Source organism: Heteronotia binoei, chromosome 11, assembly GCF_032191835.1.
Source record: "Heteronotia binoei isolate CCM8104 ecotype False Entrance Well chromosome 11, APGP_CSIRO_Hbin_v1, whole genome shotgun sequence".
NCBI classification, from domain to species: Eukaryota; Metazoa; Chordata; class Lepidosauria; order Squamata; family Gekkonidae; genus Heteronotia; species Heteronotia binoei.
In genome coordinates this window covers 79,425,628-79,446,162 of record NC_083233.1, presented here as the reverse complement: position 1 = coordinate 79,446,162, position 20,535 = coordinate 79,425,628, and the positions used below count along the sequence as shown (strand labels likewise).

The window sequence follows — 20,535 nt, the reverse complement described above, 5'->3', positions numbered from 1 at the left end:
CGATGTCAGGTTGGGCCAAGCCATGTCGGACTGGGCCATGTGTGTACCTATTTAAGATTAGGTAGCAGACAAACACAAATATATATATTTTTAAAAACTTAAAACATGCTTGAAACGTTAGCACTGATTGGTCCTAAAGGTGCTTTCTTTGTATTTCTCCCATGGGATCCAGGGAACTGGGCAAAGGAAGCTCTGGCTCTTTCCTTCCTTCCCCAAGGACTTGGGGGGGGGGCTCAGTCAATAGAAGGAAGAGAGGTTTGGCTCAATAGCTCTGCTGTGTGCTTGAGAGAGCCTGGCAAAGTAAGCTATTCCTCCCCCCTTCCTCCCCAAGGGAGGAGCCTCAGCCAATGGAGAAAAGAGAGATTTTGTTCTGTAGCTCCTATGCAATTTAGCAAGCTTTGCAAAGGAAGCTGTGATGCAGAAGGAAGCGAGAGAGAGAGAAGGAAGCAGATGAGCCAGTTGCTCAGGGGCCTGGTATGAGCCCTCTGGGGGCCTGATTCGGCTCCCGAACTGCATGCTTGCTGTAGCATCTACTGTGGGCACAGGGAGCTACCTTAACAGCCTATTGTTCTATCGGAGTCAGTCTTATCTACTTTGACTGGAAGTTACTCTCCAGGGTCTCAGGTTAAGGCCTTCCCCATCACCTACTAATTGATCTTTCAATGAAGATGATAACCTTCTGCATGCAAAGCAGACGTTGTCTCTCTGAGCTAACACAGCCACTTGAAATAATCACGTAGAAGGTCCCAGGTTGGATCTCTACAATCTCCAGTTAATGAATCTCAAGGCGTTTCTCTGCCTAGGAGCATGGAAAGCCACTGCCCGTCCACGACAGACCAATGGTCTGACTTGGTAGAAGGCAACATCATCTTCAGGTGTAAAAAAAAAATGGGAGGGGCGGTGGCTCAGTGGTAGAGCATCTGCTTGGTAAGCAGAAGGTCCCAGGTTCAATCCCTGGCATCTCCAACTAAAAAGGGACCAGGCAGATAGGCGTGAAAAACCTCAGCTTGAGACCCTGGAGAGCAGCTGCCAATCTGAGTAGACAAGACTGACTTTGATGGACCGAGGGTCTGATTCAGTAGAAGGCAACTTCATATGTTCAAATAGCCCAAGATCCAGAAAAGATGCTACCTCCGAGCAGCTAACAAAAAAATTGAAAATATTTTAGCAAATATGTGAAAATGTGGCACTGATTAGTGATTCCTAAAAACACGATCTGGGCAGTTTCTATATGAACAAAAGCTCCTGAGTGAAAGGGGCCAATGAGGAGAGTTACATGTGCAATTTTTAACATGGCAGAATCTTCTTACAAGGACACAAAGGAGGGAAACCACTTCTCTGAAAGCGCTGCCCTACGAATGGCCGGGCAGTGCAATGGTGAGAGTGCTTTCAGAGAACCAACCCTATTTCCAATGTCCTCCAAGATGTTACAGACCCGCAAGAGGGCAGAACCATATCAAAAGTTAGAGAAAAGAGCAAGAGTCCGGGAGCACCTTAAAGACTAACAAAATTTGTGGCAGGGTTATGACCTTAACTTTGCAGCCCCGTGGCCCAGAGTGGTAAAGCTGCAGTACTGCGGTCTGAACTCTCTGCTCACGACCTGAGTTCGATCCCCGGCAGAAGATGGATTCAGGTAGTCGGCTCAGGGTTGACTCAGCCTTCCATCCTTCCGAGGTTGGTAAAATGAGGACCCAGCTTGCTGGGGGGGGCGTAGATGACTGGGGAAGGCAATGGCAAACCACCCCGTAAAAAGTCTGCCGTGAAAACGTCCTGATGCGACGTGGCCCCAGAGTCGGAAACGACTGGTGCTTGCACAGGGGACCTTTTCTATGAGCTTAATTGAGCTTATGTTCCGGTTCCGCAGGGGCCTGTAAAACAGAGCTCTTTCACTTGTTACTGGCCTCCCCCTTCATTCTTTCCATCCCAGTGTTATAAGATCTGTTGGACCTGGACAACAGGCCATGTCTGTGAGGCAGAACCTGCTATTTTAGTCTACTATCATTCTGTAGTTTTAGATGTTATATATTTAAATTGGTATTTTACGGTTTTTATTGTTGACTGTTTTTAGGAAGTAACTCGCCCTGAGCCTGTCCTACGGGAAGGGCAGACTAAAAATCGAATTAATTAATTAAATAATTCAGATACCTGGAATAGTGAGCGGTGGCTCCTCTCCTGCTACAAATTTTGTTGGTCTTTAAAGTGCTACTGGAGCCTTGCTCTTTTCCGTTGCTATAGATATACTAACACAGCTACCCATCTTGATTTATATCAAAAGCTTGAGTCCAACTGGCTCCTTTATATCCAGATTTAAACTTTGTTAATCTTAAAAGTGCTCCTTTAAACTTTGTTCTATTGCTTCAGACAAACACAGTGAACCACCTGAATATATCTAAAACAGCATGTTTAAATCAGGTAGAAGAAGAAGAAGATGAAGAAGATATTGGATTTATATCCCGCCCTCCACTACGAAGAGTCTCAGAGCAGCTCACAATCTCCTTTATCTCCCTCCCTCACAACAGACACCCTGTGAGGTGGGTGGGGCTGGAGAGGGCTCTCCCAGCAGCTGCCCTTTCAAGGACAACCTCTGCCAGAGCTATGGCTGACCCAAGGCCATTCCAGCAGGTGCAAGTGGAGGAGTGGGGAATCAAACCCGGTTCTCCCAGATAAGAGTCCTCACACTTAACCACTACACCAAACCGGCTCTCCGCTCTATCCTAGGGCTTCTTCAAAGGACTGTGAGCAGGATAGGCAGAGCTGGCTTCCAGGCAGGCAAGCGATCCCCCTCCTCGCGCATTCTCACGTGTTACACTTACACAAGAGCCGACGGATCGTGAACATCCAGAGCAGCTCACAAAATGCACCTTCACGCTGCAAGCCATGAACGATGTCTGCAAACACTTACGTGACAACAGGAACCGAGCATGCTGTGAAAAGGCTGAAATCTGCAGTGGTGCAGGTGGGATCGCAACAGCAATTGATGTCGCACTGGTCTACCAAGAGGTCGCAGACGCACAATTTGGCCACTGAAGATGAAGAGCCAAACAAAAAAGTCAAACAAAAAGTGAATCCAGCCTCTGCACATCTGAACAACTGGTAGCTGTGTGAGCTGTTTAGGGTAGACTGCCCCTGCATTGGGAGGTGCCATTTAGCTGTTTCGGGTTGCCAATCCCCAGATGGGGCAAACCAGAAACTCACAGTGTACAGATTAGTAAAGCCAGAACAACACTGTGTAACTATATGTTGTAAATAAATACCAAACACATTTCTTACATGCAATTCTCATCTATTGTTCATATCAATTTCATAAAGCAATAAGTCTATTGCCCATAAATCCAACATAAATAAAGGTCCAACACTGGATACTATGAAAGGTACCACAGTCTGCTGTCTTTTACATCCCTCTTGTTGGCAGATGCAGACAGTACCAACTGATGTGATTCTGGGTATAATGGAGAACTGATCCGCGGGTATCTGGGGCTCGGGGGGGGGGGGGCGCTGTTTTTTGAGGTAGAGGCACCAAATTTTCAGCACAGCATCTGGTATCTCTCCTCAAAACACCCTCCAAGTTCCAAAAAGATTGGACCAGGAGGGTCCAATTCTGTGAGCCCCAAAAGAAGGTGCCCCTATCCTTCATTACTTCCAATGGAGGGACGGCATTTAAAAGGTGTGCAGTCTTTGGAGTTCAATCATGCTTGCAACAACCTTGGTCCTGGCTCCACCCCTAAAGTCCCCTGCCTCCACCCCCAAAGTCCCCTGGCTCCACCCCAAAGTCCCCTGGCTCCACCACAAAGTCTCTTGGCTCCACCCCAAAGTCTCCTGGCTCCACCCCCATGTCTCCTGGCTCCACCCCACCCCCAAAGTCCCCTGGCTCCACCCAAAGTCCCCTGACTCCACCCCCAAAGTCCTCTGGCTCCACCCCAAAGTCTCCTGGCTTTACCCCACCCTCAAAGTCCCCTGGCTCCACCCAAAGTCCCCTGACTCCACCCCCAATGTCTCCTGGCTCCACCCCAATGTCTCCTGGCTCCACCCCAAGTTCCCTGGCTCCACCCCAAAGTCTCCTGGCTCCACCCCAAAGTCTCCTGGCTCCACCACAAAGTCTCTTGGCTCCACCCCAATGTCTCCTGGCTCCACCCCAATGTCTCCTGGCTCCACCCCCAAAGTCCCCTGGCTCCACCCCAATGTCTCCTGGCTCCACCCCCAAAGTCTCCTGGCTCCACCCCAATGTCTCCTGGCTCCACCCTTAAAGTCCCCTGGCTCCACCCCCAAAGTCCCCAGATATTTCTTGAATCGGACCCGGGGCAGCAGGACTCACCGTCGGTCACTGGCTGGGGCCAGGGGTCGGCCCGGGGAGCCACAGTGGGAGGCGGTGGCCTGGAAGGGGCGCGGGTCCCCGGGGTCTCTGCGGGGCTGCTGGTGCTCGGGCTGGATTCCGAGGCGGCGGTTTCTTCCGCGAGGCCTGTGGGGCTCTGGCTGGTCTCTGAGGCCGGAGAGGGGAGCCCCGCGGTGGGTGCCGCGCTAGGGAACCTGTCGGGCTGCCACCCCGTCGTAGCCCCATCTGCCAAGACCGAGGCGGGGCTCGGGGTCGGCACTGCCGTGGAGGGGGCAACCGGCAGCGGCAGCAGCGCCAAGAGGCACCAGGCGAGCAGCAGCGCCGCGCCAGACCCCATTCGGGCCTTCGGCTCCTAGTTAGGCCGCGGCCGCCGCGCCGCAACTTAGGCCCGCGACTTGGTAGCCATGGAGACAGCGCAGAGCATGACGGGACTCTAACGAACTCTTCACCGCGGGCTTTCGGCGGGAGCTCCCCTTGGAGGCAGAGAGAGGAACTGCGCCGCCGCGCCCGAGGCATTGTGGGAAAGAGCGAAGCTGTCACCACGGCAACGGCTTGAGGCGGGCGGGGAGCGGCTTTGCAGGCGAGGCGTTGCCGGGCTGGCGTGCTGAGACTCGAACTCAGATCCTCACTCGCCATGGAGCTTGCAGGGTAATCTTCAGCCATGCAATCCTAAACAGGTCTACTCTGAATTCTGCTACAGTTTATTCGATGGGTCTTACTCCCAGGAAAGTGTCATTAGGATTGCACTGTCACTCTCTTGCAGCTTAACCCACCTCGCGAGGTTGTTTCGTGAATGAAGAGGCTCTTGGACTGGCGAATCTGAATAAAAGCGTGCTGTACTCCAGTCTAGAGAGAGTCACGGCATAGGATGAGAACCCGAGGAAAAACCGCGACAAATAATGAATGCAATCATAAATTCACGTATAATTGTTAGAGTATGAAACTTCAAAGCCGGGGAATCTTCAGATATATTCCTTTTGGAAGAAAAACCTGCACAGGCACTTTGACTGACAAGCACTTTGTAGCACTAAGCGCTTTAAATTATTGTTCCGATGTAATTGTGCTTAGATGCGTTTTGTAAGTGAATTATATGTACTTACCGTAAAATACTAATTATTGAAATGGATCGTGACAATCAAATACTTTGAAGTTTCATACTCTAATAATTATAAGTGAATTTATGGTGATGATGATGATATTGGATTTATATCCTGCCCTCCACTCCAGAGAGTCTCAGAGCAGCTCACAAGCTCCTTTACCTTCCTCCCCCACAACAGACACCCTGTGAGGTAGATGAAGATATTGGATTTATATCCCGCCCTCCACTCCTAAGAGTCTCAGAGGGGCTCACAATCTCCTTTCCCTTCCTCCCCCACAACAGACACCCTGTGAGGTAGATGAAGATATTGGATTTATATCCCGCCCTCCACTCCTAAGAGTCTCAGAGGGGCTCACAATCTCCTTTCCCTTCCTCCCCCACAACAGACACCCTGTGATGTAGATGAAGATATTGGATTTATATCCTGCCCTCCACTCCGAAGAGTCTCAGAGCGGCTCACAATCTCCTTTCCCTTCCTCCCCCCCACAACAGACACCCTGTGAGGTAGATGAAGATATTGGATTTATATCCCGCCCTCCACTCCGAAGAGTCTCAGAGGGGCTCACAATCTCCTTTCCCTTCCTCCCCCACAACAGACACCCTGTGAGGTAGATGAAGATATTGGATTTATATCCCGCCCTCCACTCCGAAGAGTCTCAGAGCGGCTCGCAATCCCCTTTCCCTTCCTCCCCCACAACAGACACCCTGTGAGGTGGGTGGGGCTGAGAGGACTCTCACAGCATCTGCCCTTTCAAGGGCAACCTCTGCCAGAGCTATGGCTGACCTGAGGCCATGCCAGCAGGTGCAAGTGGAGGAGTGGGGAATCAAATTTATGATTGTATTTGTTATTTGTCACGGTTTTTCCTTGGGTTCTCATCCCCGGGTGGGGGCAGGGAATCCCCTGGTTTGGAGGCTCTCCTCCCACCTCAGGGTGATTAGAACGCAGAGGGAGGGAACATCTGCTGGCCACTCCATTATTCCCCATAGATATGGATTCCAATAGTTATAATAGAGAATTGATCCATGGGTATCTGAGACTCCAGAGGGGCTGTTGTTTGATGTAGAGGCACCAAACTTGCAGCATGGCACCTGGTACCTCTCCTCAAAACACCCCCCCCCCCAAGTTTCAAAAAGATCGGATCAGGAAATCCAATTCTACAAGCCCCCAAAGAAGGTGCTCCTACCCTCCATTATTTCCTATGGAAGGAAGGCATTTAAAAGGAGCATGGCCCCTTTAAATAGGATTGCCAGAATTCCGTTTGGCGTTCAATCGCGTATCACACCCTTGTTCCTGGCTCCACTCCCAAAGTCCCCGGATATTTCTTGAGTGGGACTCGGCAACCCTAGGTGAAACACTACAAAAACCGCAACTCTATATAACGAAATGCACTATGCCAAATATGTATTTACAACTACGGGTAATTTCATAAATTGTCATCATGTCAAAATCAGATACAATTTTTTAGAAAAATATCTTGTACAGGAGCAAGTAAGTCCATTAAATTCAAACCAGAATGCCGAAAAAGGCGAGGGAAAAATCTTCTCGTGAAGAGATTCCTGTTGGAAAAGTCTTTCAATTTGGTTGTCGTTTCTCCAAGTAGTCCTTAAGCCAAAAACTTAAATAAATTTGGTGTCCTGTCCAGGGAAGCTTCCAGGGGCTTCAAGTCTCCGAAATCTTCCCTGGGGGGGGGGGACACTAAATTTATATAAGTTTTGGCTTCACAACTACTTTGAGGAGGAACAGCCAAATTGAAAGACTTTTCAGCAGGAATCTGTTCATCAGAAGAGGATTTTTTCCTCGCCCGTTCTGGTTTGGACTTATTTGCTCCTCTACAAGATATTTTTTCTACAAAGTTGAGGCATATGGTTTTGATATGATGTCAATTTATAAAATTACCTGCAGTTACAATACATATTTGGTATATTTTCTTTTGTTATATAGAGTTGTGCGTTTTTTGTAGCGTTGCCTGTTCGACTCTCTCCTGCTTTTTGGATTGCATCCTCCAAGTGGGGCCTGGGGATCTCCTGGAGTTACAGGTCATCTCCATACTGCAGAGATCAGTTCCCCTGGAGAAAATGGAGGCATTGGAGGGTTGTCTCCATGACATGATACCCCACTGAGGTCCCTGTCCTCCCCAGGCTCCGCCCCCCCCCCCCCCCAAATCTCCAGGAATTTCCCAACCTGAAGCTGACAACCCTAGTTTTACTGCATCTGTTTTGGCTCAACATAAGGCAAGGAAGTAGGACTGCCAACCTCCAGAAGGGGACTGGAGGTCTCCCAAAATTACAACTGATTTCTAGATGACAGAGATCAGGTCCCATGCAGGGAAATGGCCGTTTTGGAGGGTGGACTCTATGATACTATACCCCACAGAAGTCCCTCGTCAAACCCCACCCTCCCCAGGCTGCACACCCAAGTCTCCAGGAATTTCCCAAACCAGAGTTGGCAACCCATTGAAATCCCTCCCCTCACCCTGACCTGGATAGCCCAGGCAAGCCCGATCTCAGACGCTAAGCAGGGTCAATTCTGGCAAGTACTTGGATGGGAGACCTCCTTGGAATACCAGCAGTCAGGAGGGCAGCGGCAGGCTTGATTCAGCCACCTCCCTGAATATCCTCCAGGCCCCCAGTAGAGGTCAGTCACCAGAGGCTGCCATGATTTCCAGGTGCACAAACTCACACACACATATAAAAGATTCAAAACGTACCCCCCAAAAAAGAAATCCCTCCCTTCCAAAAATCCTGCCTTCCTTAGGTAGGTAGTCCCCTGTGCAAGCACCAGTCATTTCTGAATCGGGCGTGATGTCACATCACGTTTTCACAGCAGACTTTTTATGGGGTGGTTTGCCATTCCCAAGAGCCCCGTGGCACAGACTGGCAAAGCTGCAGGACTGCAGTTGGAATCCTCTGCTCACAACCTGAGTTCAATCCCAGCGGAAGCTGGTTCAGGTAGGCAGCTCCAGGGTGACTCAGCCTTCCATCCTTCCGAGGTCAGTAAAATGAGGACCCAGCTTGCTGGGGGGAAATATAAATGACTGGGGAAGGCAAGGGCAAACCACCTCGTAAAAAGTCTGCCGTGAAAACATTGTGAAAGCAACGTCACCCCAGAGTCGAAAACGACTGGTGCTTGCACAGGGGACTGCCTTTATCTTTTTTGCCATTGCCTTCCCTGGTCATTATCGACACTTCCCCCCCAGCAAGCTGGGTACTCATTTTACCGACCTCGGAAGGATGGAAGGCTGAGTCAACCTGGAGCCGGCTACCTGAAAACCCCAGCTTCCACCGAGGATCGAACTCAAGTTGTGAGCCGCGAACTTCGACTGCAGTACTGCAATTTACCACTCTGTGCCACGGGGCTTTGCCTTCCTTAAGCTGCATCCCCAAATCTCCAGGTGTTTCCTATTCCATAGCTGGCAACCCTAACCCATAACAAAATTTGGAAAGGGCAAATTAGAGGCCAAGTGTTATGGGTGCTGGGGGCCCTGCAGAAGAAGCCGAGCCTGCAGAAGAAACTGTGCCCCTGCCACCTGCACCAGTGCCCCTGCCTCCTGCTGGAGAAGATCCAAGCCCCCCTGCCTCGCCCTCTCGGGTGGCTCGTGTGCGTGACCGCCTTCGTCAGGACCTCAGGGATCGGAGGAGGGCGGCACGCTCACGAGCAAGACGCTCCCTGAGCCCTGAGTTTTGAAAGGATTCTGGCCCTTCTAGGAGTGAGGGTGCTTGAGTCTCAGCAGGATCCTGGCTGCCCTCTGAGTCAGCAATTAGCCCAAATGGGCAACAGACAGCAGAGGGCTATATAGCTGTGGGCTTTGAGAGAAGGCTTTGTGGAAGCAACTAGTCACTTAACTGACGTTCTAGCATCCACTTCGGCTTCTGACTTCGGCTTCTGAACCCCCTGACTCTGGCATTGACTTCTGGACCCCCTGACTTCGGCTTCTGAACCTCTGACCTACGATACCTGGACTGTGATTCAGTTTTGGCGCTTTGGACCCTCCTTGCTACCCAGCTACAGACCTTAGACTGCCCCTGGACTTCGCCTGGCCTGGCCCCAGCCCGTGACACCAAGGTCTCAATAGACTGCCCCTACATGGACACTGGTGGAGACGTAATATGGAAGCCTAAAGGTAGGTCAAGGTAGTCCCCTGTGCAAGCACCAGTCGTTTCCGACTCTGGGGTGACGTCGCATCACAACGTTTTCACGGCAGACTTTTTACGGAGTGGTTTGCCATTGCCTTCCCCAGTCATCGACACTTTTCCCCCCAGCAAGCTGGAGACTCATTTCACCGACCTCGGAAGGATGAGTCAACCTGGAGCCAGCTACCTGAACCCAGCTTCTGCCAGGATTGAACTCAGGTCGTGAGCAGGGAGCTTGGACTGCAGTACTGCAGCTCTACTACCCTCTGCCACGGGGCTGATTACAGCCTTTTAAAATTGCCTGTGCTTGAGCCTCATTGGAAAGATGTTTATCACAGCTGAAAGATGTCATGAATGAGAATAAAGCCAAATGTGAAAGGAAGGGGCTGCAAAGTCAGGTTTTGTCCCTGGGGTTCCAGCATCCAATCCTAACACTCTTGACAAATGCCCCAAATCAGCTTTAGATAATAGACTAGCTGCTAGTCACCAAAGCAGAACCTTACTGGCCCGTACTGATCTGCTAGCCGAGTTGCCTCCTTGCGGGGGAGGGTGGGATAGAAATATGATGAAATTTAAAAAAAAAAAAAAAAGGTGAACAGCTGGAGAGATTCCAACAGAGGCAGGAAGCACTGAGCCATCGCCAAGGCAATGTAGGACACTGATATGTGCGCTGTGAGAGTCATGAGTTGTGAACGCACATATGTGCAATCGGAGAATTTTGCCACTTAGAGGGTTGTGAAAGTGATTGCCACTACTTGGAGAAGAGGTGCATCCCTGTTCTTACAAGCAAAATGAGATCTGAGCAAGACTGTCCAGCTTAATTAATTGCTGAGTGAGGTAAAATGAACCTCTGTTGACATAATACCTTTATTAGGACGAGCTACAATTACCTGAAAGAGGGTGGAAGCATTCAAGTTCACAATAACTCTTTCTTAGGCCGGATGTTACAAAATTAAAAAAGAGGTGTGTGCGTGAGGGAGGGGAAAGACGTTACTGCATAATCTCCCTTTCATGTGTATCCTTAGACGCATGTGGCCTCTCTAACTTGGGTTCAGGACACGGGGGGGGGGGGATTAAGCTCAGTGTCGGGGGGGGGGGGGAGAACCTCTTCCCCAACCCAGCTAGCTTGGAAAAGTGACACACTTTGTCAAATCGGGGGAACAGAATGTGTAATTTAGCCTAAATCTTTTCCTGGATAGTGTGTCAGCAAGCTCAAAGGCTACCAGTAACCACAAAACAAACAGATCTTTTCCAAAACAAGGCTTAGAGTTTATTTAGGGAAATGGAGGGTACAGGACTTGAAAAGGAATCAAAAAAGCATAAGAGCAGTGAAACTGTTGTGTTCTGAAGGACGTGCACGTGAAGAGTTACATGGGAGGAGAGAAAACGAAAGCGAGCCAAGACTCTGGCTGAGTGAGAATTCTGTGCCTCAGAACAACCACAAGGAGGAGTGGGAGAGATTTCAAAGGAGAGGAGAGGAGAGTTTTTAAGAGAAAAGAAATGACTATAGAGAAAGAGGAGAACAAAGTTTGACTCCAGGGGCACCTTTCAGACCAGCAAAGTTTGACTCTGGGTATTGCATTTGTCATGTGCGTGCAGACTTCTTCATAGACATTGAAACAGAGTCACCAGCCATTACACACAGATAGCAGGTGAGTAGGGTGTTGCCAAGAAGGGCCAATTACAGCGAAAATTGGATTAAGGCAATTGGTACAACCTGTGAATAGCAGCAGATTAGCATACAACAGAACAAAAGAGTGGGCAGCCCGCATCCTGCCACATTGTGTTAGTCTTTAAGATGCTACTGGAGGCTTACTCTTTTCTCCTGCTGCAGACGAGAGACAAGCACAGCTACCCGTCTTGATCTAGCATGTGCAGTAAGATAAGAAAATGATATATCTGTTAAGCCCTGGGGGTTTTGCTGTCCTGAATGTTATAATAACTTGTAACTCAACAGTCTCCCATTCTTGTCAGTTTTTGAAATTATTTTGCAATAAAACAGTGACTTTGAGGTCCTGCATTGAGGAGCAGGAGAAGAAGAAGAATTGCAGATTTATACCCCGCCTTTCTCTCTGAATCAGAGACTCAGAGCGGCTTACAATCTGCTATATCTTCTCCCCTCGCAACACACCCTGTGAGGTGGGTGGGGCCGAGAGGGCTTTCACAACAGCTGCCCTTTCAAGGACAACCTCTGCCAGAGCTATGGCTGACCCAAGGCCATTCCAGCAGGTGCAAGTGGAGGAGTGGGGAATCAAACCCGGTTCTCCCAGATAAGAGTCCATGCACTTAACCACTACACCAAACTCGAGCATCTCATGAGGCTGAAAAGTTCTGTAGGATTCTCAGTTTTGTCATTCTTGATGTCAGAGCTGTGTCCGTTTATCCTTTGGTGTGGGTTAGATCTGTTTGCCCTGCATAGAGAAGTGAAGGGCACTGGTGGCATTTAAGGCTAGAGTTTGTAAAAGAACATAAAATAAATAACAGTAAGGTCTAGGAATTCAGGGTGAGCCCAGGTTGAGACTCTGGATTTCCTGGGTCTTACTGAGTTAAGGGTGGGGGAGCTATTCAGAAAGGTAATAACAGAGGATTGCATCCAGGCAGGGTGGATAAAAGGACTCACAAAGTGGAGACTTAACCCATGCCTGAGGCAGGCTGGTAGGAGACATTCAGACAAGGTCAGTAAAAGGTAATCAAGCCTTATGAGATAAAAGAAGCCACACCACCCTCCCTTTGCAAGACCTCGGAATGGCTGCTAACAATAGGCCTTTTGGAGAATGTTAATTTATAGGGTTACCATAATAAGGCAACTTGATGGGCACACACAGATCCCAGCCCACCTAACTACTTGATAGTTATTATCTATTTGCATCTGTTGATGAAATTACCTTGATAGACCAAGGCGAGTGCCTCACTTTGCAAGTCACCGGGGCTGCCCACCAACCCCCAGTGATATCCTATCAGTGAATCCATCTCCCACCCAAGGTTTTGGCCACTCCTTAGCATAGGAGAGCCTTTGCCTCCTCTTCTCCAAAGCGAGGCATCGCTAGCTCTTACAATGGCTGCCGAGGCAAACCTAGCCAAGGTGAAGTTGGGGCAGACAGGATACATCTAAAAAAGGGGGCCTTGGTAACAGGGAAAGAAAAAGAAGAAGAAGAAGATATTGGATTTATATCCCGCCCTCCACTCCGAAGAGTCTCAGAGCGGCTCACAAGCTCCTTTACCTTCCTCCCCCACAACAGACACCCTGTGAGGTGCGTGGGGCTGGAGAGGGCTCTCACAGCAGCTGCCCTTTCAAGGACAACCTCTGCCAGAGCTATGGCTGACCCAAGGCCATTCCAGCAGGTGCAAGTGGAGGAGTGGGGAATCAAACCCGGCTCTCCCAGATAAGAGTCCGCACACTTAACCACTACACCAAACTGGCTCTCCCAGAGATGCTTCGGGTGCCTTCGATCAACTTGAAACCTTGCGTGCTGTTTTGTGCCACTGTAGTTGGCTTGAATGAAAGGTATTCTGCAGACTGCGCTTTGTTTTTTTGTTTTGAACCAGTATGGCTGCAAATTGCTTTTGAGGTAAGGAAGCCATGAAGCTATCAGATTTCCAGCTCCCTATCTGACACCTGCTTGCCTTGGAGACACAGAGTGGTAAAGCTGCAGTATTGCCGTCCGAGCTCTCTGCTCACAAGCTGAGTTCAATCCTGGAGGAAGCTGGGTTTTCAGGTAGCCGGCTTGAGGTTGACTCAGCCTTCCATCCTTCCTAGGTCAGTCAAATGAGTACCCAGCTTGCTGGGGGGAAAGTGTAGAGGACTGGGGGAGGCAAGGGCAAACCACCCCGTCAAAAGTCTGCAGTGAAAAACATCGTGATGCAATGTCACTCCAGAGTCTGAAACGACTGGTGCTTGCACAGGGGATCCCCCTTTTTTTTTCCTTGCCTCAGAGAAGACCTCTTGGCGTGCGGGAAAGGTGCAAACTCAAGAACTTCCTCTTCTCTTCAGCAATTAAGTAAGAACTTAAAAGAGTTTCCTTCTCCATGTCAACCGCTAAAGCCTGCCTCCCCCACGTCACCAACTGGGGCTCTGGGGGAATATTCCTGGTACGCTTCTTCTCCTTCCAAGCAGCAGAGGGCATAGGGTGTTTTGAGAATTCACCGGAATGCTACCAAAGCCAATAACAACAACTAAGTAACAGAATCTTCCTGAGTATCACTAATTCTGTTTGTGTGCAAAATGTAATATTTTCCAGCCTGGCAGGCTGCACGCCTCTTGCCAGCGTGACTCATGCCTGACCAAGAAGGCCTGCTCTTCAACAACAACAGTCTTTTGGATCCAACTTTAACTTTTCCAGGGAGGCCACACCCTCCTGATCATCAGAAAGTTCGCCCCAGAGGAAACCCACTGAGTAAGAAGAAGAACTGCAGATTTATACACCGCCCTTCTCTCTGAATCAGTTTCAGAGCAGTCTCCTTTATCTTCTTCTCCCACAAAAGACACCCTGTGAGGTAGGTGGGGCTGTTTGTCCTTTCAAGGACAGCTCCTGTGATACCTATGGCTAACCCAAGGCCATTCCAGCAGCTGCAACTGGAGGAATGGGAAATCATACCCAGTTCTCCCAGATAAGAGTCCACGCACTTCACCACTACACCAAACTGGCTCTCTTGAACCAGCCTCTTTCAACCTAACCTACCTCAAAGAGTCATTAACACATGGAATTCACCACCACAGGAAGTGGTGGCATCTACAAGCACAGACAGCCTTCAAGAGTGGATTGGATAGACTTATGGAGCAGTGGTCCATCAGTGACCATGAGCTGCAGGGTCTAGATGGAACACTCTGTCTAGGGCAGGGATGCTCTGTATTCTTGGTATGTTGGAGGCAACAGAAGGAGGGCTTCTGGAGTTCTGGCCCCTACTGGTGGACCTCCTGAGGGCACCTGGATTTTGGCCACTGTGTGACACAGAGTGTTGGATTGGATGGGCCACTGGCCTGATCCAACATGGCTTCTCTTCTGTTCTTATGTGACACAGAGTGTTGGACTGGACAGGCCACTGGCCTGATCCAACAGGGCTTCTCTTATGTTCTTATGTGACACAGAGTGCTGGACTGGATGGGCCACTGGCCAGATCCAACATGGCTTCTATTATGTTCTTATGTGACACAGAGTGTTGGACTGGATGGGCCATTGGCCTGATCCAACATGGCTTCTCTTATGTTCTTATGTGACACAGAGTGTTGGACTGGATGGGCCGTTGGCCTGATCCAACATGGCTTCTCTTATGTTCTTATGTGACACAGAGTGCTGGACTGGATGGGCTATTGGTCTGATCCAACATGGCTTCTCTTATGTTCTTATGTGACACAGAGTGTTGGACTGGATGGGCTGTTGGCCTGATCCAACATGGCTTCTCTTATGTTCTTATGTGACACAGAGTGCTGGACTGGATGGGCCATTGGCCTGATCCAACACGGCTTTTCTTATGTTCTTATGTGACACAGAGTGTTGGACTGGATGGGCTGTTGGCCTGATCCAACATGGCTTCTCTTATGTTCTTATGTGACACAGAGTGCTGGACTGGATGGGCCGTTGGCCTGATCCAGCATGGCTTCTCTTATGTTCTTATGTGACACAGAGTGCTGGACTGGATAGGCCATTGGCCTGATCCAATATGGCTTCTCTTATCTTGTTATGTTCTTATGATGTTGGAAGGATAAAGTAGTCTCATTAGTGCTCCCTTGAGCTCTACAGAGAAAGGGGATAATAGTCTCTTAACTTACATGAGCTGTTTCACAATACAACCGTTATATGAAAAGAGAGATATAAATGTAATTCAAAATAAAAAAGAGTTAAAAATGCTGTTCATAGATTACTAATTGTGAAAAAAATTAGTACGTTTCCCCCTCGGTATTATAACTTTTTAAAAAGAAACCACACAGGGAGCAGTGTTAGGTTTATCGCCAAGCTTGTTATTTCAGCCTTAAGTAAGCTCATTTGCAGCTAGCACGGTGTTCTTCTTTCCCAGAATATAATTCATCGTGGCTGTGGGAGGGCTCTTGGCCCTCTTTGCACAGCTTGATGGGTTAAATTTCTTAATCCCAAATCCGGAGGAGGGGGTCATGCAGTGGGAGGGGGACCACAACAACAGGCTGCCTTCTTTTGCCTTCAGCTATTGCTTTCCCCGTTCAGCTCATTCCAGCAAAAAACCCAGCAAGACTTCGTTTTTGTTTTGCAATTTGCATCGATCGAGTAGAAGCAGCCCCTGGACTTTGAGTGGGGAGGGTGCCGTTCACCCGACTCACCAAGATGTACTTTGCTCCTCTTAGGGTGCCAGTTTGGGGGCATCTGGGGACATTTCAGACCACTTTTCTGTTTTGTAAGAGCGCGGTATTTGTTGGTTTGTGTCTGTGTGCGTCACCACCACCAACGTACTTGGTGCTTTTGCAGCACATGTCCCTTGCCTGAAAGATAGGATTGCCAGCTCTGGGTCAGGCAATACCTGGAGATGTTAGGGGTGGACCCTGGGGAGGGTGGAGTTTGGGGAGGGAAAGGACTTCCGTAGGGTATAATTACATAGAGTTCATCTTTCCAAGCATCCATTTTCTCCCAGGGGAACAGATCTTGTTTGATTGGAGAACAGCTGCAACAAAAAAAAATCTCCAGGTACCATCTGGAGGTTGGCAACCCAACAAAGAGTTTACGGTGCCTCTCAGGGGTGCCCAGGGGCACCGTGGAACCCACCGCTCCCCTTCCTGGCGCCTGCCGAGTGCTTTTAGAAAGTGAGTTGGCCTTTTGCCCTGCAAGGCTTCTGATTGGTCATTGGAGATTTGACTGACTGTGCAGATTTATCAATCCATCCATCCTTTTTATTAGCTCATTTGACCAAAGGTCTTAAGCCAAAAAATTTCAACAATTTGGATTGTGCAGATTAAAAAAAAAAAATGTTGATTTGGCAGCAGCTGCTACCACAGCACAAGGATCTTCAATGTGTGACTGAAGGGAAGCTATAGCAGCCATTTTGTGGCTGTCTCTACGCCATACTGCAGGGGTGGCCAATGGTAGCTCTCCAGATGTTTTTGGCCTACAACTCCCATCAGCCCCAGCCAGCATGGCCAATAGCTGGGGCTGATGGGAGTTGTAGGCAAAAAAAATCTGGAGAGCTACCATTGGCCACCCATGCTATAGAGTCCACTTGCCTAAGCAGCCATTTTCTCCAGCAGAACTGATCTCTGTTGCACAGAGATGAGTTCTAATTCCAGATCTCTAGCCCCCCCGGAGGTTGCCAACCCTATCAAAGATGATTTCCAAAAACAAGGTGACACCACAGAAAAGGCCCTGCCCCTCATGGCCACCTCATTAACACAACAACAGGAACGTTGGAGCAGATCTCAGAGTACAGGATGATTTCCCAAGACTGAATCCACTCCAGATGGATACCCAGCATCTGTGGTTGCACACTGCAGATGGAAGCGACCAAAAAATCTGTAAGGTTCAGAGCTTTTCAGAGGGAAATTTGGCACCATGAAACCCATACTTAAGCTCATCACAGAAGTTCAGACAGGTCATAAATCACACACATGTTCAGTCAATGCTCAAGGCATCCATTATAGATAAAGAGGAGTTCAGAAAAAGGATAAGCATAGAAGAATACCAGAGTAAAGAGTCACCCTTGTTGAGGAATGTTGAAATAGGCCTGCTTAAAAAAGAAGGCCAATGAAACTTATAATCAGAAACACTCAGTACTGGATGATAACCATGCCTGCAAATTCTCCCTGTCCTTGGCTTTTTAATTTGCATAATGTGTACCTTCTCTTTGGCTTGCAAAGGATGACCAGTGACACCTGGAAGAGTAAAATTACATCACAGGTGTGGTTGAAACCTACTCTGAGATTTACATAACCGAATGGAGAACCACAGAAAGAGAATGCTTTTCAATATCTATTAGGTATTTACACAACAAAGGTGGAAAATGCACAGATAAGTTTACAAAATACAATGTCCTTTTAATGTTAGTTCGTCTGACAGTGTTACTCTGCATGTGAAGCTACATCTGTCTGCTCCACTGTCAATGGTTAGATGTACTTTCATGAAAAAAATTAAGGCATTAAAATCAGACAAGGTTATTGTAATACTTTGTGGAAATATTTGCGCTTAAAATTCGTGTATTGTTCTCAAAGCTTCTTCTGCCAATCTATCTGTAAGAAGCCTGCAAGGTTGCATTTTTTCCTACAGGCCTTCTGAGATCGAATTGCTAGCTCAGGGGTGGCCAAACTGCAGCTTGGGAGCCACATGTGGCCCTTTCACACATATTGTGTGGCTCTCAAAGCCCCCACATTGGCTGGCTCGGAGAAGGCATTTGTCTCTTTAAATCACTTCTCCGAGCCAAGCCAGTCAGCAGCTTGGAGAATGCATTTGAAGTTAAAGTTGCTTTATGTCCAATCTCCCTCCTCCCTCCCCTATCTATTTGCCTTCTTTCCTTCCTTGTGGCTCTCAAACGTCTGACATTCATGTCGTGTCTTGCAGCTTTCAAACATCTGATGTTCATGTCTTGTGGCTCTCAAACATATAACGTTTATTCTATATGGCTCTTACATTAAGCAAGTTTGGCCACCCTTGTACTGGAGTTGGTTTGTTTTTTTGAAGGGGGTCGCTGTCACCAGGACTTTTTTTTTTAGCAGGAATGCAGTTCCGGCTGTCTTGGCATCAGGGGTGTGGCTTAATATGCAAATGAGTTCCTGCTGTGTGAAACAATGGTAATGTCAGGGGAAAGGAAAGGTCGCCTGCAGAAGCACCAGTCGTTTCCGACTCTGGGGTGATGTTGCTTTCACAACGTTTTCACGGCAGACTTTTTACGGGGTGGTTTGCCATTGCCTTCCCCAGTCCTCTACACTTTCCCCCCAGCAAGCTGGGTACTCATTTTACTGACCTCGGAAGGATGGAAGGCTGAGTCAACCTCAGGCCGGTTACCTGAAACCAGCTTCCGTCGGAATCGAACTCAGGTCGTGAGCAGAGAGTTCAAACCACAGTACTGCTGCTTTACCATTCTGCGCCACAGGGCCGCTGATAATGTCAGGAGGTGTGGCCTAATATGCAAATAAGTTCCTGCTGGGCTTTTCTCCAAAAAATGCTCTGGCTGTCACCGTAGGGTTTTCAAGGCAAGAGAAGAAGAAGATGAAGATATTGGATTTATATCCCACCCTCCACTCCGAAGAGTCTCAGAGCGGCTCACAATCTCCTTTACCTTCCTCCCCCACAACAGACACCCTGTGAGGTGGGTGGGGTTGGAGAGGGCTCTCACAGCAGCTGCCCTTTCAAGGACAACCTCTGCCAGAGCTCTGGCTGACCCAAGGCCATGCTAGCAGGTGCAAGTGGAGGAGTGGGGAATCAAACCCGGTTCTCCCAGATAAGAGTTCGCACACTTAACCACTACACCAAACTTGGCAAGAGACATTCAGAGGTGTTTTGCTTGCCTGCCTGTGCAGCAATGCTGGTATTCATTGGTGGTCTCCCATTCAAATCCTGACCAGTAGTACTTTCCATCAGTTATTTATTTGGAATATATTTTGTATGCTGCTTTTCTCCTGACACTCAGGGCTCAAAGTGGCTTATAAATTATAGACAATTTATACCAAGAATGGAAGCAATGCATCTAGCGCTGTATTACTACTGTATCTGTTATCACAAACATCAGACTAGCTCCCACAGTCCTTTCTTGTTATCACTCAGTCTTCAAAACTTAATTGCAGTAATTGCAAAAAAAAAAAGCTCTGCATGAACAATACCCCGCCCCCCCAAAAAAACCCCACACTAAGACAAAAATTAGGCAAGATGGGAAGCAAGAGGTAAGCATCCTTCCCTTTCTACTGGAAAGTTTCCCGTCCCAGCAGGTTGGGTCTTTATATCATTTCTAGGCAAGGGTGCAGCCCTGCCTATGGAATTAGGAGTTGGCATCTGCAGGCCAAGGTGATAAAACAAAAACAGTAGATAAATCTTGGGACCAATCTTCATAAAGCAATAGATGGCTTTTAAAAATCTGACAAATTCATGGTTAAACCTTTGGCAAGACCCATCAGTTTTAAGCCACAGCTAAAACAGAGCTTAGCTGAAGCATGTAGTTGCATCTGCTGACATTCCTCTCCGCCTGCCACGGACTGAACTCTTCCTTCCTGCACAAAGGGGCATTACACTGACCATTGGCCTGTGTGTCGCAGTATCAAACGGCAGCTGCTCTCTTAAGGTCTCAGGAAAGAGGTTTATTTTTCTGATCAGATATTGAACCTGGGATAGGTTTGCCAAGAAGTCTGGAGAAAATTGTCCTGTATCTTTAATAGAGGCTTAATGCATGAAACTGGATCCCTGGAAGCGTTTCATTGCATGGTGGTCAATAATATCACATTAATGCTCTATTAATGGGACCAGACATCTTCCTCTACGCCAGCTGGCAACCTCGGCTGGGGGCCTTCTGCAGGCAAGAGCATAGGGTCTTCCACTGAACTCTGGGGTGGCTGTTCTTGCATTTTAAGCTCAGGCTCTTTCAGGCAAATGCATATTAAAGGCTCTTCTATTTATTTGTAGATATAAATAGATCTATTACATTGTCTTAAATGTCTAGGTTTCTAATGTGGAAACTCCGGAAGGCTTCGGAGGGAAGATCACAAGGAGCTGCAATTGAGAAGTGACAGGGAAATAAACTGGAAGAAATCCAATCTGGAGCGGTGTGGAGGCTGTGACTCACGCAAGCTCTTTGTGACCTTGAAACAAGAGTCACCATCACTTTCTACCCATCGACAGGGGAGGCGTCGACCTCCTATTAGGAAAAATACAGAACTTCTTCAAGGTGCCTCCGCTGCGGCAACTACAGAGCCGTCGACTCCGCTCTTAAGTAGCCTTTTCGGCTTTCTACGGCAAGGTGACCTGGAAAAGCCGCATGGTCTTTACGGACACAGCACTACAACTCCCAGAATGCCAATCCTCCGCCCGAGGAGGGG

At 48.6% G+C, this 20,535-nt stretch overlaps 1 protein-coding gene across 1 annotated transcript in view; it reads right to left on the bottom strand.

Moving 5' to 3' along the window:
• TCTN1 (tectonic family member 1) overlaps positions 1–4,667 on the bottom strand; it is a 40,276-nt gene extending 35,609 nt beyond the window's left edge. Inside the window, 2 exon segments of the mRNA XM_060249665.1 lie at positions 2,903–3,023; positions 4,313–4,667. Of these exon segments, the coding sequence (XP_060105648.1) occupies positions 2,903–3,023; positions 4,313–4,667 (476 nt within the window).
• Between the last annotated feature and the right edge of the window lie 15,868 nt (positions 4,668–20,535).